The sequence below is a fragment of the Mauremys mutica genome, chromosome 3 (genome assembly GCF_020497125.1).
Source record: "Mauremys mutica isolate MM-2020 ecotype Southern chromosome 3, ASM2049712v1, whole genome shotgun sequence".
NCBI lineage: Eukaryota > Metazoa > Chordata > Testudines > Geoemydidae > Mauremys > Mauremys mutica.
Genome location: NC_059074.1, coordinates 38,080,333 through 38,095,724, shown reverse-complemented (window position 1 = coordinate 38,095,724; position 15,392 = coordinate 38,080,333). Strand labels below are relative to the sequence as shown.

At 40.1% G+C, this 15,392-nt stretch overlaps 1 protein-coding gene across 2 annotated transcripts in view; it reads right to left on the bottom strand.

Annotated features, from left to right (window-relative positions):
• The window catches only part of MYT1L (myelin transcription factor 1 like), a 367,912-nt gene that overhangs the window by 25,555 nt on the left and 326,965 nt on the right, over window positions 1-15,392 (bottom strand). For both annotated transcript variants that reach the window (XM_045010646.1, XM_045010645.1), the window contains 3 exons: window positions 14,232-14,294; window positions 3,158-3,241; window positions 1,315-1,536 (listed from right to left, as the gene is read on the bottom strand). In XM_045010646.1, the coding sequence (XP_044866581.1) occupies window positions 1,315-1,536; window positions 3,158-3,241; window positions 14,232-14,294 (369 nt within the window). The remainder of the gene's footprint in view (window positions 1-1,314; window positions 1,537-3,157; window positions 3,242-14,231; window positions 14,295-15,392) is intronic.

Below are 15,392 nucleotides of genomic sequence, written 5' to 3'. Positions count from 1 at the left end.
CCATTGCACTTCTACATCATGTGGAGCCTTCTGTGACAGGACAGGAAGATGCCGGATTTCATTCCATGAGCCAAGCTCTGCCTGACTTATGCCCCGTGGAACGCCACTGTTCTCAATGATGTTACAGGGTGTATTATTCAGGGCTAATTATTTTCCCTCTGTGTTTAGCAATATTTTATAATGGGCATGAGCATTATCTCACAAGACTAACGTCAGGTAAGCACATATTTTTCAAATATCTTGCTTTCCAAAGAGGAAAATACATATAATTTGCTCAACTTAGATAGATTGTAAACATCTTAGATAACCTCCTCCCTCTTAAAAGGGTTTTTACACATACATGTTTCAAATGGGTGAATTCTGATTTAATGTATTTAGAACAAGACAGTCACAATGAAATTGAGGTGCTGAACACACAAAAGGGAAAGGACCCAAGGGCCCTTTGCATGCACCTCTCTTATATTGTACTAGAGTAGCTAAGCTGCTCCTGAGTCCAGGTCTCTCTCAAGCTAGTCCACACCAATCCACAGTGCTGATATTGTCGGAGTGGAATGCCATTTAAAATTAAGCTCTGTAGTAAAATCCTTTCACACCGGATTTGTGGGCTCTAGGGTCTCTGCCAACTTCAAAAATCAAATTGTAAAAACACACCACAGTGACCTATTTACATTTTGCTAAACAAAAGTTTACTTTATATGCCCTCACTGGTCTGGGATTACACCCCAGAATGTGACAACAGCACCTCCATGAGGCAGGTAAACATACCATTTCACAGAAGGGTAAACGGAAACACAGAGAGGGTAAGGCAAACCTTTTGTTAGGCATCTCAGTCCATACACAGACACCTATATAAGTACCCTGATATTACAGAGGTGCTGAGCATTTGTCTCTTCCTGAAGTCAATGGGAGCTGCAGGTGCTCAACCCCTCTGCAAATCAGGCTGCTTATACAGATGAATTTAGGTGCCTAACTTTGGGCACCCAAGTTTGCAAAGGTAGGCCTAAGTAACTAAATAACAAGTCACACAGCAAAGCAGTGGCAGATTTGGAGTTTTTATAATTTAACATTTATTTTTGGAAGTTCCTTCAACAAAAGGAATCATGCTCTCCTCCTGAAAGACCTTATAGCTAAAAACAGAACTCAGGAATCTCAAATCCCTGTTTAAATCACTAGAAAGGTGGCTTCCCACAGGGTAAAAAAAGACAAAATGAAATTAAAAGAGAAACACGCCATGGCAAGAGGTTGTACTGCAAATCAGGGCTATCTAACTTAAGGAGTACTTTTGAGGGGAAAATATAAACTGTAGTTACTCACCTACGATGAGTAAGAAAACTACCACTGACATGTCCCGAGCCATCACATCCTGGAGTTGGACATGACATACCTTCCGTCTTCACTGACTTCCAAGAGAACTGCGAGCCATTTAAGTACCCATCCTTTTGCCTTTTGGCAGCTAGAGGGCACCCTGATGCACTGCGATGGGATGCATACTTTCCAGTTATATGACCCTGACCATCACAACCAGGAACTGGACATCTGGATAGCAGATAGATGAGATAAACTTTATTGTCTTGCCATCATATACCTGGTAGCCTCTACAACAAAGTCAAAATAAACCTGACATGAAAAGAAAAGAACAATCATGCTCTATGGACTTTAAAAAAATCACCAAAGATACCCCAATGGAATAGTCAAACATGTGAAGCTAGAAGAACGTTGTTAATCAGAAAAAGATTTGCAGTTCTCAGGCTGATAAAAAATAACCATGCTAATCAATGGCAAAGTCCCAGGCTTTCCACTTACACTGCATATTGGAGAGAAAATAGCAGAGTACATGTTTGAAATGAAGGTGTCTATTATGGTAAATAGCACATTAGGATCAACGTGATAGTTACTGAGCTTCAGTGACTGAATAATGAAATTTCAAAACTCTAAATTTTTACAGTCCCACTTAGCATAATTCTATGTGCATTTTAAGAATGTGCATGAAATTTTAAGGTGACTTACTTTAAAATTATGGTAATGTTATAAACACTTAGATATCAGTCAAACCTTTGCCATAGTTAATACTTCAAAGGGACATTGTCAGATTAAAAATCATGGGCCAAAGCTTCAGAGATTATAAGCACCCACAGATCCTATGGGGGCAGATCGTGAAATGTGGTAAAGGCTCTCACCACTCACTGGCTACTAGCGGCTATTAAATCTCACAGGATTGGGCCCAGAGATATCAATGGAAAGAAGTTTTGGGTGCTCATCAGGTGCTCACTGTTGCTCAAGATCTCCCCCCATATATATTTGGCCCCATTTATTTTTAAGAAACAAACGTTGTTGCCTGTGCTAGTAGGTTTAGTTTAGAGTATTAAACACTGAATATACTTTTCAGCATGTTGCTGCTTGATTAAATTTTACAATTTGTGTAGCTTGAACAGTCAGAGTAGTCAGTTTCATTGTCTGGTTATCCTACACTAAAACAATGCTGCAATGTTTGGGGTCTGATCCTGAAAGGTGCTGAGCAGCCTCCACACTGAATGATGTCAACGGGAGTGGAGGTCATTCCACATCTCACAAGGAGAAACACAGGCCAAAGTTTTCAAACTTGGGTGCCTAAAATTAGGTACTGGCTTCCATTTGTAGGCACCCAAATCACTGGCCTGATTTTCAGAGGTGATCGTTCACAACTCCTGTTGACTTCTGAATCCCTTTAAATACTTTGTGTGTCAGATGTAGTTAGTCCATAGTGTTTATTCACTGTGTTAACAGAACAAGGCTGTGAAGGACTTTTGAAGTTTTTTTATTTTTTATTTTCACTTCAAAAAAATACAGTTTTTCAAACTTTCCCAATACAAGGGATCAGGTCCTCAGCTGGGTAAATATGCACGGCTCTTGACCTGAAGTCAAGTCACTAAAGTCAATGGATTTGTATCTGTGGAGGATTCAGTCTTTACTAGTCGGATAACAATTAAATTTGTTTTAAGCAAACCATACGACTGTTCCATTGATTTAAAAACAACTAACTGTGCTCTGTAGTTCAGCATATCTTTGTTCTTGAATTACTATGACAAATATGATAAAGTTCATATTTTAAAAAATCATGCTGTAGATATACCTGATCTTATAAAACACACAAAGGTTATTTGACTAGATTTGTACTTACCTAATTGGCTCTTGGTCTTCTTTATCTTCCTTGCTTTGTGCTATCCTGATTCCACTTTTCTTTGCTCTTGGACAACCTGAGAGACTGAGTGAAAGAACAAGTTTTTAAAAGCAATTCCTCATTCCTGACTACAAGGGCTCTACAAAGGGACATTCTTTGCACATGAAATACTACAGGCTAGATAATACTGTCTTGTTTTCAACAGTTATAGCTCTGATGATTTAAAGAATAAAGACAGTTGGCAATAAAAAACCACAAGGGGGAGCCAAGTATCTAAGATTCTGACTGAAGGCTGGGACTGGGAGTACTTTGCACAACACACACAGCCCCTAAGGAGAGAGAAAGCAGCTTTTCAAATCTCTAATGATCCCTCCAGCTGACTCAGCAGAAGCAGTGATAGGCTTTAGAAGGAGTGGGATCCAGTGTTCTATGGACAGAAAGATAGCATGTCCTGTGCGTGCTTGAGATGGAAATAAGAATAAGGAGTAAAAGCAGAAAAGATCTCTATCTTTTAAGGGTGGAGTGGGGGAGTTAGAAGATCTTTTAGGGGATATATTAAGACAGTTACATTTTCTAAAATTTTCCTGCAGAACATGCATTCAGGAATTTGTTAAAGAATCACAGATAATAATATTTCACAGACTACAAAGTTGTGCAATGACTTCCTGGAAAAAAATAAGTAATGTAAGCAAGGGAAAATCTAATAAAGCTAACTAGTACGCTAGGGAAAAGTACTTTGTATTAGGCACTGAAAATGTAATCAGCACTATACAAGATGCAAAGAAATATATCTTGTATACAAAGACCTTCCAGTCTGAGTTCTTCTTTACTATATAACGTAAAGTTTATATAAACTCTTTCACAAGCTTTTCAGCAACTGAGTAAGTTTGTAAAAATTGGGCACATTGGGCTAACCAGTCAGAGTTGAAGGAAAGTTACTTTTACCAGTTGCTATGTGTGTCAGTGACACAAATGTGTACATCTGAAAAAAACAATGCTTAATTTTTAACTCAAACATTATTTTCACCTTCACATATGGATGTGGAAGCTGGAAATCCATCAAAGGTATAGATAGATGTCTAATTGCCTTCAAAAGCAAGTGCCCCAGGAAAACACTAGGTATTAAATGATATGAACTTATAACAAATGCCAGGATTTGTCAGAAAGTTCAACAACTCTTTATCTCCAGAAAAGAATTTGGAAATATCTGGGACATATGTTAAGAATGAAGCCAGAGTGTCTGCCATGGCAGGCATGCCATTGTGCAGGTGGAGGAACATGTAAAAAGGGCTGAGCTAAAGAATCCCTCCATCAAACAGTATTTAGGGAGGCAAAATTTATGGGAATAAACAACATATAAGATATACAAAGACTGGCCCAGGATAGACAGGGACAACAGAACCTTGTTTGTACCCTAAGTGACATCTGATGGCAAGGAAGGATTCAGCTGGGTTTTTTTACTGCTGGCCTCACATGTTCTGGATCCACTTTTACCAACTACCCAAAATTTCTTGGATACCCAGTTTTCCAGGGGATCTTCAAAGATTGGTAGTGGGCACTCGTCAGGCATCCATTTCTTGCAGACAACTGACATAATTACTACAAGCATCACAACACGCATACACCCAGACACCTGACTTTAGATATCTTGCCCCCATGGTGAAAAAACAACATTATCTCATTATCTGACTGTTGGTGGGTAGAGTGTCGCTTAAAATTACAGCTGGTTGGGAATTTTCCATCAAGATCTTTTGAGAGAAAATATGGTTTCCCATAGAAACTTGTTGATTTTGTTGACTTTTTTGAGGAAATTCCTCTTGGGAATATCAAATAAAAATAATAATTGGGGGTCGGGCCAACCCAAATTGAAAATGTTGGAGCTGTCGAACAAAATCAAAATGGTTCAGTTCTACATTAATATGGGTCTGTCTGAGCAACAGGAAGACAGACAAAGAATTGGTCACAAGGAGTTAAAGGGGTAGTTAAGGAAGATATGGATATTACTATAAAGATAGTGCCATCCACAAGTCGAAGCACAAAGGAGGCATACGAATTTTTAGAATATCTGGCATGCAATTACCTTGCAACACCAGCTACAAGCGTGCCATGCAAACGCCTATTCTCATTGTAAATAAGATGTGGGCAGCATTATCTTCCACACATGTAAATAAACTTGTTTGTCTTAGCAATTATCTGAACAAGAAGTAGACTGTGTGGACTTGTAGGTTTTAAAGTTTTACATAGTTTTGTTTTTGAGTGCAGCTGTGTGAAAAAATAATAATCCTACATTTGTAAATTGCACTTTCACAATAAAGAGATTGCACTACAGTATTTGTATGAGGTGAATTGAAAAATAATATTCTATTTTTTACGGTGCAAATATTTGTAATGAAAAATAATAATCTAAAGTGAGCTCTGTACACTTTGTATCCTGTGTTTTAAATGAAATCAATATATTTGAAAATATAGAAAAACATCCAAAAATATTTATTCAACATTTAAATTGGTATTCTATTGTTGTTTAACAGTGCAATTAAAGCTGCGATTAATTGTGACTATTGTTTTTAATTAAGTTCATTTGTTTTGCATTAATCGCTTGAATTAACTGTGATTTACAACCCTAATTTTTTTGCATCAGTCTTCACTGCCGAGAATGTTGGAGAAATACAACCTGCGTGTAATGAATTGGGAGAATCTGAATTCTGTGTGAGATTATGAGCCCTCTGTATGTATCTTTACCAAGTTGCAAACTCCATTTTGAACATGCATTACATTAGCTTGTCTATTGTCTGCTTGCTTCCACATTGGACTGGAATTCCAACAGTGGGTGGCAAAAGGTTAACAAAAGACTTAAGTGCCTGTCAACTGAAATGTAATGACTCCACATAAAAAAAATAGACTCCAAAGGAGAATTCGTTTAGCAGGAGAGAGATCACCTAGCAACAAAGTCATCTGGTACAACTCTGTGGTCACCTGTTAAAGCTGACCTGGGAATCACCTGGTAAAGGAGACAGGAAGGTTATAAAAATCAGAAGCTGCTATTTTTGCTCCATTTTCAGCCATTTTTCACCAGTTTGAGATGAGGGAGGCTGCTACAAGAGCCAGATGAGGCAGAAGAGGGAGGACCCTGCCTATCTGAACAAAAATGGTTCCTGAAGATTCCCGAGGGAAGGATGAGCTCCCTACCATCTAAAAAATGATACTGCGGAACTAAAGGAGGTTTACAGAAGGGTGACAAAAATGCTCACTGGCCTGGAAACACACTCCTCTGAAGAGGGATTTACTTTAGAAAGAAGACAAGTAAAAGGGGACATGAAAATAGTATACAAAATACTGAATGAGCTAAAGAAGGTAGATTGGGAATTTCTGTTCTCCCTGTCTCATAACACAAGAAGTAGAGGACACATAATTAAATTAAAAGGTGAGAAATTCAAAACCGATACAAGGAAATACTTTTTCACACGTGTGATTAAACTGTGGAACTCATTGCCACTGGTATTAGTTGAGGCCAAGAATTTAACAAGATTAAAAAAAGAGACTGGATATTTTTATTGATATCATGAATATCCAGCACTTTCATCATTAATGATAACAAAAATACTGTATGTGATATTAAACTTCATGCTTCAGGGCTTAGCCAACCTCCAACCATTAGCGGGCAGGATGAACTAATGGGAAGGCAGATTATCCAACATCTGCTACTGTGGGGTTCTTACACCTTTCTCTGCATCATCTGGTGCTGGCCACTGTCAGAAGCAGGACGCAGGATTAGACAGACAATGGGTCTGATCCAGTCTGGAAATTCCTGAGTTTCCCGTGGAATGGAAATTCTATTTTCAATTAGATATCCTTAAAAGATTATGGGTAAAATCCTGGCTCCATTGAAGTCAATGGGAGTTTTGCTACTGTTTTCAATGGAGCCAGAATTTTCTAAAAAATCAATAAAGAAAAATTACTGACAAAAATCTGATTTTTTTGTAAAAGTTTGTAGTTAGTTAAAAAGCTACTTTCCAGTCCCTTCCCTGCCCTCCTCTCCCATATAGTTCAACAAGAATTTTTCTACTAGCTTTAACAGCAGGTATCAAGAATGTCATCATAATTCTCATCAATTCCAGATGCCAATGAAGGGCCAAATTCTGCTTTTTGGTGTAAAGCTAGAGTTACTCCACTGACCTGAGTGGAGTAATTCTGCCTTTAGTACAATTCTAGCTGAGAGCAGAATTTTGCCAGAAGTTCGGGTTTAGTTCAATTTGTTTTTTTCAGAATTATCTAGGTTGCCGGTGAAATGGTGTTATTATTTACTATGTGTTCTGCAGTAGCACCCATGCTAAGGTGATCCCATTTTGCTGAGCACTATACAAACATATGTCAAGTTCTTCCTACTTCTTGGCTTCTGTTTGCTGAAGAGAGACTACTATTTTCCTTTTCAAGAAAAGTTCTGAATGTTCCAACTTGTGTGGAAGAAGTAACCCATTAATGATACTGAGGCTGATCATGTGTGTGACAAATCCTGTCTCTTCTTGTATCTGAAAGCTAGACTGTTAGAAGAATTGCCTAGCAAAGCAAAATACTTTATACTAGATTTACAGCTGGGTGGGTTTGTGAAATTTTTGTGTAGCTTTCATCACAAAATCAGAATGAAGCATTTATGCCTTGATTCATGATTCAATGCCCTTTTTTGGCACTATGATATATGAGCAAATTTGAAGACCTTTCAGGTTCTTTAGTACCTTTTAAATACATAATTCTGGATTTATGATTTATTTATTTTTCCTTTGAGAGGAGATTCATTAAGAAAACACGTGACAAATATAAGCCTTTGTTTTAATTTTTTATCCTATTACAACCAAACGCTATTACAAAGTATACATATTTATTTCATTTTTTAATGTCAAACTAACTCCTCATAAAATAAAACACAGGATGACAGGCCAAATTCAGCCCTGATGTATGCAGGTGTACTTCAACATCTTCAAGGGCACTGAATGGCTTCATTGACTAAAATGGAGTTGCACAGGGTTAAACCAGAGCTACATTTGTCTTCAGATTCAGGAATTTGTTATACAGCAGCTATCTGCAATACAAATGGTACCCAGACCCGAAGAAGAGCTCTGTGTAACCTCAAAAGCTTGTCTTTCACCTATAGAAGTTGGTCCACCAAAAAATTCTACTTCACCTACCTTGTCACCCAGACATTCTGGCAGTCAATTAAGACAGCAGTATGTCATTGAAATGTTCTTGTACAAAAAGGGTTTTAAATCATTGTATCAAGTATAGTCTAAAGAGAAGTGTTACTTAATGAGATTTAAACAGGAGGAAAGTAGTGCTAATTTTCAAGGAGAGAATTAGAAATACTGGTTATAGACATACTGAAAGTCCATGATATATAACAATTCTTACAGGTTATCAGTTCATTAATTCTTTCATCAATATATTTTCACTAGTCAGTAGTATGGGTCTTGGGCATTCATATGCGGTGATCTCAAAAATGAAGCAACGATGGGCTAGCTTGGTATGTAGATGAGAAACCTCCAATGAAAAGCGAGGTTGTTGTGGGAAATGGAGACTCAAAGGGCACGTCTATACTACTCGCCGGATCAGCGAGTAGTGTTCGATGTATCGGGGATCGATTTATCGTGTCTCATCTAGATGTGATAAATCAATTCCCAAATCGACGCCCGTACTCCACCTCAGCAGGAGGAGTAAGCGGAGTCGACTGGGGAGCTGCGGCTCGTCGTATGAGGTCGGCCAGGTAAGTAGAACTAAGATACTTCGACTTCAGCTACGCAAATAGTGTAACTGAAGTTGCATATCTTAGTTCAAACCCCCGCACTAGTGTAGCCCAAAAGTGTCTCCCTCTGAGTTCAATGCCAGCCCTCCAGCCTGGTGCTCAGGATATGGTGCTGGCAGTGTTTCTTCCACAAGATGCAAAACCAAGGTCCTGGAGCCTGGTGGTCACTGAAGACCTCATGGTACTTTTCAAGAGTAGGCGTGTTAATCCTAATGACTGGACAAATTCCAGATCAAGTAATTACATTATAGTATATTATTTTTTTGAGTCCCTTTGGGTGCTGGGACTCTACAAAAACGAAGGAAAATATTATCAAATGCACCTATCTAATCCAAATTAGGAAAACAGAACAGGTCAGAAACACAAAGCACTGGATAAATCCCAGGAGCACTGTAAAGCACCTTTTTCCTTCCCTCCAGGTACGCCACAGAGTATTGGATTACCTCCCACACATAGCATAACATTCCAGATTAATCCCAGGACTCTTGTAAATGTGTCCAATTGTAAACCAAATGTAAACACTGAAGAAGTGTGTTTAAAGGAGAGATTTAAGTGAAGGTGCCTGTTGGAAGTGCAAGGAAAGGGAAGTAGTTTCAAGACCCAGAGGCAGCAGGTATGGAAGCACTAAAATGGGGCCAGATTGGTTCAGGCTGAGTGGGATGCTGAATGCATAGCAGCTTGTCTGGTAAATGGATTGCATTTTATCTAGCCAGACCATTTGCTAGTTAACCTTCCTCTGCTTCTTCAAAGAGCCGATGGCTGCCTGCTGGTAGCAGAAAACTGGGATGGTTCTATCCCCAAACCAGAACAGTAGTGTCCCTTAAAAAAGTAGACCAGAATCATTAACACCCCAGCCCCGGCCCAGGACTTTGACTGTCTAGTCCTTGTTAAAGTGGGCAGGGAGGTGGTGGGCTGTGGCCTCAGCCCTTCCTCTGCACTGTCCACCAGGGCTGGTTCAGTGCAGATAGGGGAACAGGCTGCCCCATCTCAGTGGATTGCACAGCCTGCACATTCTTCTGCATGCCAGGGAGGTCAGGGTGGGACTATGCCACCTAGACAGCTCTATTCCTAGATTTATTACTGTTGGATGGTGTGTGGCCTTGTGCAACTCACCGTGTGTTTACCATGCTGCAAACAGAGTTGCCTAGACCGGCTAGGGCACAGGGACACTGCGCTATTACAGGCCCACACCTGTACGCTTTTTTTTCACTTATGCAACTTCCTAAACAATGCCAATATTCTTCACTATTGGCGATGTTCAGTCAGGGCTTGAGGGCTGCTAACAGCCTACATTCAGTAGAATCACAGTGATTTAATGAGGAAGGGTGAGGGGCGGTAGAACAGGCACACAGGATGGCTGCTGTTGTAATAACTGGGCCTACACATTTACCATTATTGTGAATTCAGCTGTGAAAAGTGAGTGGAAGTTTATAAAGTGTCACTATAACCTATAGCAACAAATGTTGATGGGAAAAGGTACTAAAGGGAGACAGAAAGATTGAATTAGTTAAAAAAAAAAGGTCTACTGATATAACTCAAGGACCAGGTTTGAGATCATGCTTGATACACAAGAAAAGCGTGGAACAAGAAATCGGTGAATCAAAATCAGTGAACTGGAAAATAGGCCTAATTCAGGGGCAAAATAATGAGAGGATGGACTATTCCACCCATCACTTCCTTATGGGGTCCTAAAAAAAAAAAAAAAGACTTTGAGGAAAATGCCAACAGACTGCGATTCTGCCTGACTGAAACACGAGAGAAGGGTAATGAGTGAGCTTCACCATTATAGCTGCCACTTCCACCATCTTCTGAGACCCCAGACCTTCTTCATCCTAATCCTGAATTATATCTTGACCAGACTGGGCCAGAGAGAGTAAGCAGGGCCGGCTCCAGGGTTTTTGCTGCCCCAAGCAGCAAAAAGAAAAAAAGAAAAAAGCCGCGATCGCGATCTGCAGCTCTACCGCCGCTTCAGTCTTCAGTGTCAGTTCGGTGGCTGGTCCTTCGCTCCAAGAGGGAGTGAGGGACCCACCGCCAAATTGCCGCTGAAGACCCAGACGTGCCGCCCCTCACTGTTGGCCGCCCCAAGCAGCTGCTTGCTGGGCTGGTGCCTGGAGCCAGCCCTGAGAGTAAGCCAGATGACATCGCCATATTCACCGGCTTTGGCTACATCCCAAATACCACCTTGGATGTGAGACTTCGTACTCCCCCTCCCCCCATGTGTCCTTTTCCTTCCCTACCTTATTTCTTCTTTTTCCTATCTCTCTCCTTTTTCCTTCTGTCTAATAAATGTCTGGCTTAGCTGGCCACAACTACATATATTGCTCTTGGCCTGTGACCAGACAGGACAACAAAATGCAGTGCCCCAAACAGCCCAATGCTGGTACAAGTTTACCAGGTCTTGGAGTGGCTGATAAGGCCATGTGCTGTGCCAGTGTTTTTCCAGCAGTGAGGTTGCAAGTGAGAATCAAGACCAGAGACAGACACTGCATTTTCTATCTTTGCTATTCTTTTCTTTCTCCTTTTGTGTGTGTTTGTCTTATTTTGTCTTAAAGGAAACAGGATCGGACTTTAACAACAATAACAACAGCTCTAGCCCATCAGAACTAACTTCTATTTTCTTCAAAAGGACAGTTGCCTCCATCTCTGATACCTCCTAAAAGACTGTTAAACAAAGGAGGTTTTCCTTCTAAAAACTCTTTCCAGCTAAAGAGAAAGGGAACAAGGAGGCTGTTAAAATGAAAGCCTTATTTGATACTTTACATTTCAGATGCTTTAGCTGTTTTTCATTCTCTTCTGTATCTTTAATTAAAGGTTAAAAAGATTTTTAATTATGTGTTTGTGTAACTCACACACCTTCTGGGTGTGGTGTTCTGTCCCATCTAGTGGCACTGAGACCACTTAGAGAGAGAGATAAAATGAGTCTGCTCTACAGCCTGAGCTAACAGGCAGTTGGCTTTTAGCTCACGTGGTAGAGGCTCGTGCACTAAGCTCCAAAGGTCCCCAGTTTGATTCCGCCCGCCAACAACCAGGGTCTCTCGGCATTACATTTGTACTAAGTAGGCTTAGGTCTCTATACCAGTGGCTCTCAGTCAGGGGTTCACGTACCCCTGGGGGTACTCAGAGGTCTTCTAGGGGGTATATCAACTTATCTATATATTTGCCTACTTCTACAACAGAATACATAAAAAGCACTAGCGAAGTCAGTACAAACTAAAATTTCATACAGATAAAATGAGAAAGTAAGCAATTTTTGAGTAATAACATGCTGTGACATTTTTGTATTTTCATGTCTGATTTTGTAAGCAAGTGGTTTTTAAGTCTGGTGAAACTTGGGGTATGTAAGACAAATCAGACTCCTGAAAGGGGCACAGTAGTCTGGAAAGTTTGAGAACCACTGCTCTATACCAAACCGTGAATCTTGTTTGGCACTGTTTAATGCTGCACACTGAATGGGTTGTATTAACACCTTTAACTATTTATTCCCTCTAAATTAATACAACAATGCACACGCTCCGCACAGAATTGAGCTACACATCAGCTCACAATAGCCCATTGTGGAAAAGGGCATGGTGGTGGGGTATGGCTACTGGATTCAAATTTATGCAAAGGCCACAAACACTTGAACAGATTTAACACAGGGATCTTAGTCCTTATTTCCAGGGCTGGATTAAGTCACAGAAGTGAGGCAGAGTTGCCTTGTGCCTTTTCTGTGGGTTGAGGTATATTCTCTTCTCCCACAACCTCTTCATAGTCCCGTGAATTTTATTTAATGTTATTAATTCCTTCCTTTCTTCTCCAACTGACTAGATGACTTCTGAGACTGGCCATAAGACAATTGCTTTCACTTGTACCATAATGCAAAAGAATCTTCAAATTGCATTAGCAGATTCAGGAAGTTTGCGGGCAACTGATTTGGCAGAGCACCTTAATGCCAGTCTTCACAGTAATCTGAATTTAAGAGCTCTTTGGTGTTTACTGTTGTGTGTACATTACTTTTCAAAAGTGACTCAGACACATAGGAGCCTAAGGGCTTGTGTACACTTAAAATGCTACAGTGGCACAGTGGCACCATTGCTGCTGTGCTGCTGTATTGCTTCAGTGTAGTCACTACTACCCTGATGTTGGTAATCCACGGCCTTGAGAGGTGGTAGCTAGGTCGACAGAATAGTTCTGTCTACACCAGGTGTTAGGGAAGTTTAACTACGTCTCTCAAGGGGGTGGATTTTTCACACCCCTGAGAGATGTAGCTATACCAATGTAAATTCCTAGTGCAGATCAGACCTTTCTTATTGACTTTCAATGAGATTTAGACCCTAAATGCCTAAAAGCCAGATTTTTAAATGTACTTAGGCGCCGAAAGATGCAGCTAGGTCCCTAGTGGAATTTTTAAAAAAAGCAACTAGACTTTTAAATCCTACAAGGCACTTATCTGCATTATTAGTGCCCACATACCTTTAAAATCTGGCCCTCAGTCACTTTTGAAAATGTAATATAGGTTCCTAACTCACTTAGGTGATTTTAAACTTTTTATACCTTGTGTTTTTTAAGCAACAAATAGTCCTGTGGCACCTTATAGACTAACAGATGTATTGGAGCATGAGCTTTCGTGGGTGAATACCCACTTCATCAGATGCATCTTTTTAAAGGTAATCTTTATTTTTTAAATTAAATTATTTTTAAAGGGAATTTAATCATTATTGTGATTTAATTGTCATTTGTCCTGAACCCAATGGTGTGGCAGATTCCTTCATGTCTGTGTTTCGCTGATGTTTTGGTTTTAAACTACTTTTCTCAATTACACCAATTTTTACACTGCTGTATCTCTACTGGCTTCAACAGAGTCCCTGCTGGTTTGCACCTATTCGAGCAGATAATCAGGCCCAATAGCATTAACTTTAATAGGAGCAGGAATTGGCTATACTACTAACCCTGGGCCAGACATCATAGGGTACGTTCCTGTTACTAAATATAAAGCAGCTTTTCTCACTTTACTGTGTTTCATACACATAATGGAGGTGGTACTAACTACTCAGCATCTACCACTCCCTAGTTACTATACTACCATAGTATCTCCTCTTCCGGGAATGGGAAGATACTATTGTTACCTTGATCAATAAATGCAGCATTTCCCTCAGCACCTGATGCAAATGATAATAAGAGTTTAATAAGGCACAGGTGACAGATTCCCCTCCCTCCCCCCACCCCGCACCACAGGTCCCTTTCCCATTTTGTAATCCAATTGAAACATACACGACTTAAAGACCAAAAACTCTCTTTACATACCTTCGATGTGAAGCATAATTCCCAGTAATGTGCCCAGAGCCATCACAACCAGGGGTTGGACACCTAAAATAAATGTAAACAAATATTAAATGGAGTCATTTACTTGGAAGAAATAAAACCCAGACATTAACGGCCCACCAAAAACTGCCCTGCTTGGGATGTCGTTTCCACAGGTGCCAGCCAGGGAGACCCCTGCGGGCTTCTTTGGCTCCGCCTCCTCAGAGCTGAATCCCAAAGCAGGGGGTGGGAAAGCTCTCTTCACTCGCAAGCAGAAAGTTGTTTGCTTCCAGGCCACCTCCCCACTCAGACAGCATCTGGCCGACACTGGCATTAGAAGATGAGCAAAGGATTTCCGCAGCTAATTAGCAGCAGCCAGATGTCACCTCACCACAGCCACTGAATATGGAAACAGGTCAGGCCTATGCTGTAGTGCCATTTACTAAAATAAGGATAACTTTACACGTTGGGCATCCTGCTACCAAGTATGGTTATTGCCGTAGCCCACCGTACGCAGACTCCTACAACCTGATCTCTTTTTACCAGAGGAAAAGCCTCTGAGAAAGGCCAGGAATGCAGGCAGAGGGGAAAAGGAGTACTGCCCTCTTGTGGTCAAATTGCAACCTAACTAACAAACTGGACAAAAGAGCCATTAATGTAATCATGTCCTGTAGAATTTCCAGTGATTATACAGTATTTTAATGAATATAAAAAAAGGTTCTACACAGAGGTGACAGGCATGCACATTACAGAATAAATTAAATTAGAAAGATGAATTAAAATAAACAGCGTGTATTTGAACTTCTGAACTTGATCTCATAAGATGGATTAACTACAACAAGTGTAATGAATTAAAAGAGAAGCAAAACTACTTTATATAATACAATCAGACAAATATTATACATTTCCAAGACACACAAAGTTTGTGCATTTCTGGACTTCTAACTGTTCTTTAAGAATTCAATTCAGGAAAGCATCACTATTCAGGAAAGTGCTGAAGCATTGTATAAGTCCCAATGTGCTTAAATCTGATCTCCCCAGTTAAGCACATGCTTAAGTACTTTCCTGAATGGAGGCCTACACTCATACAGATGAGCCCTTTCTCACAAAGGTTTCTGGGGAAATCTAAAACCTTCATAAACTCAAAAACTGAAATAATCAGGA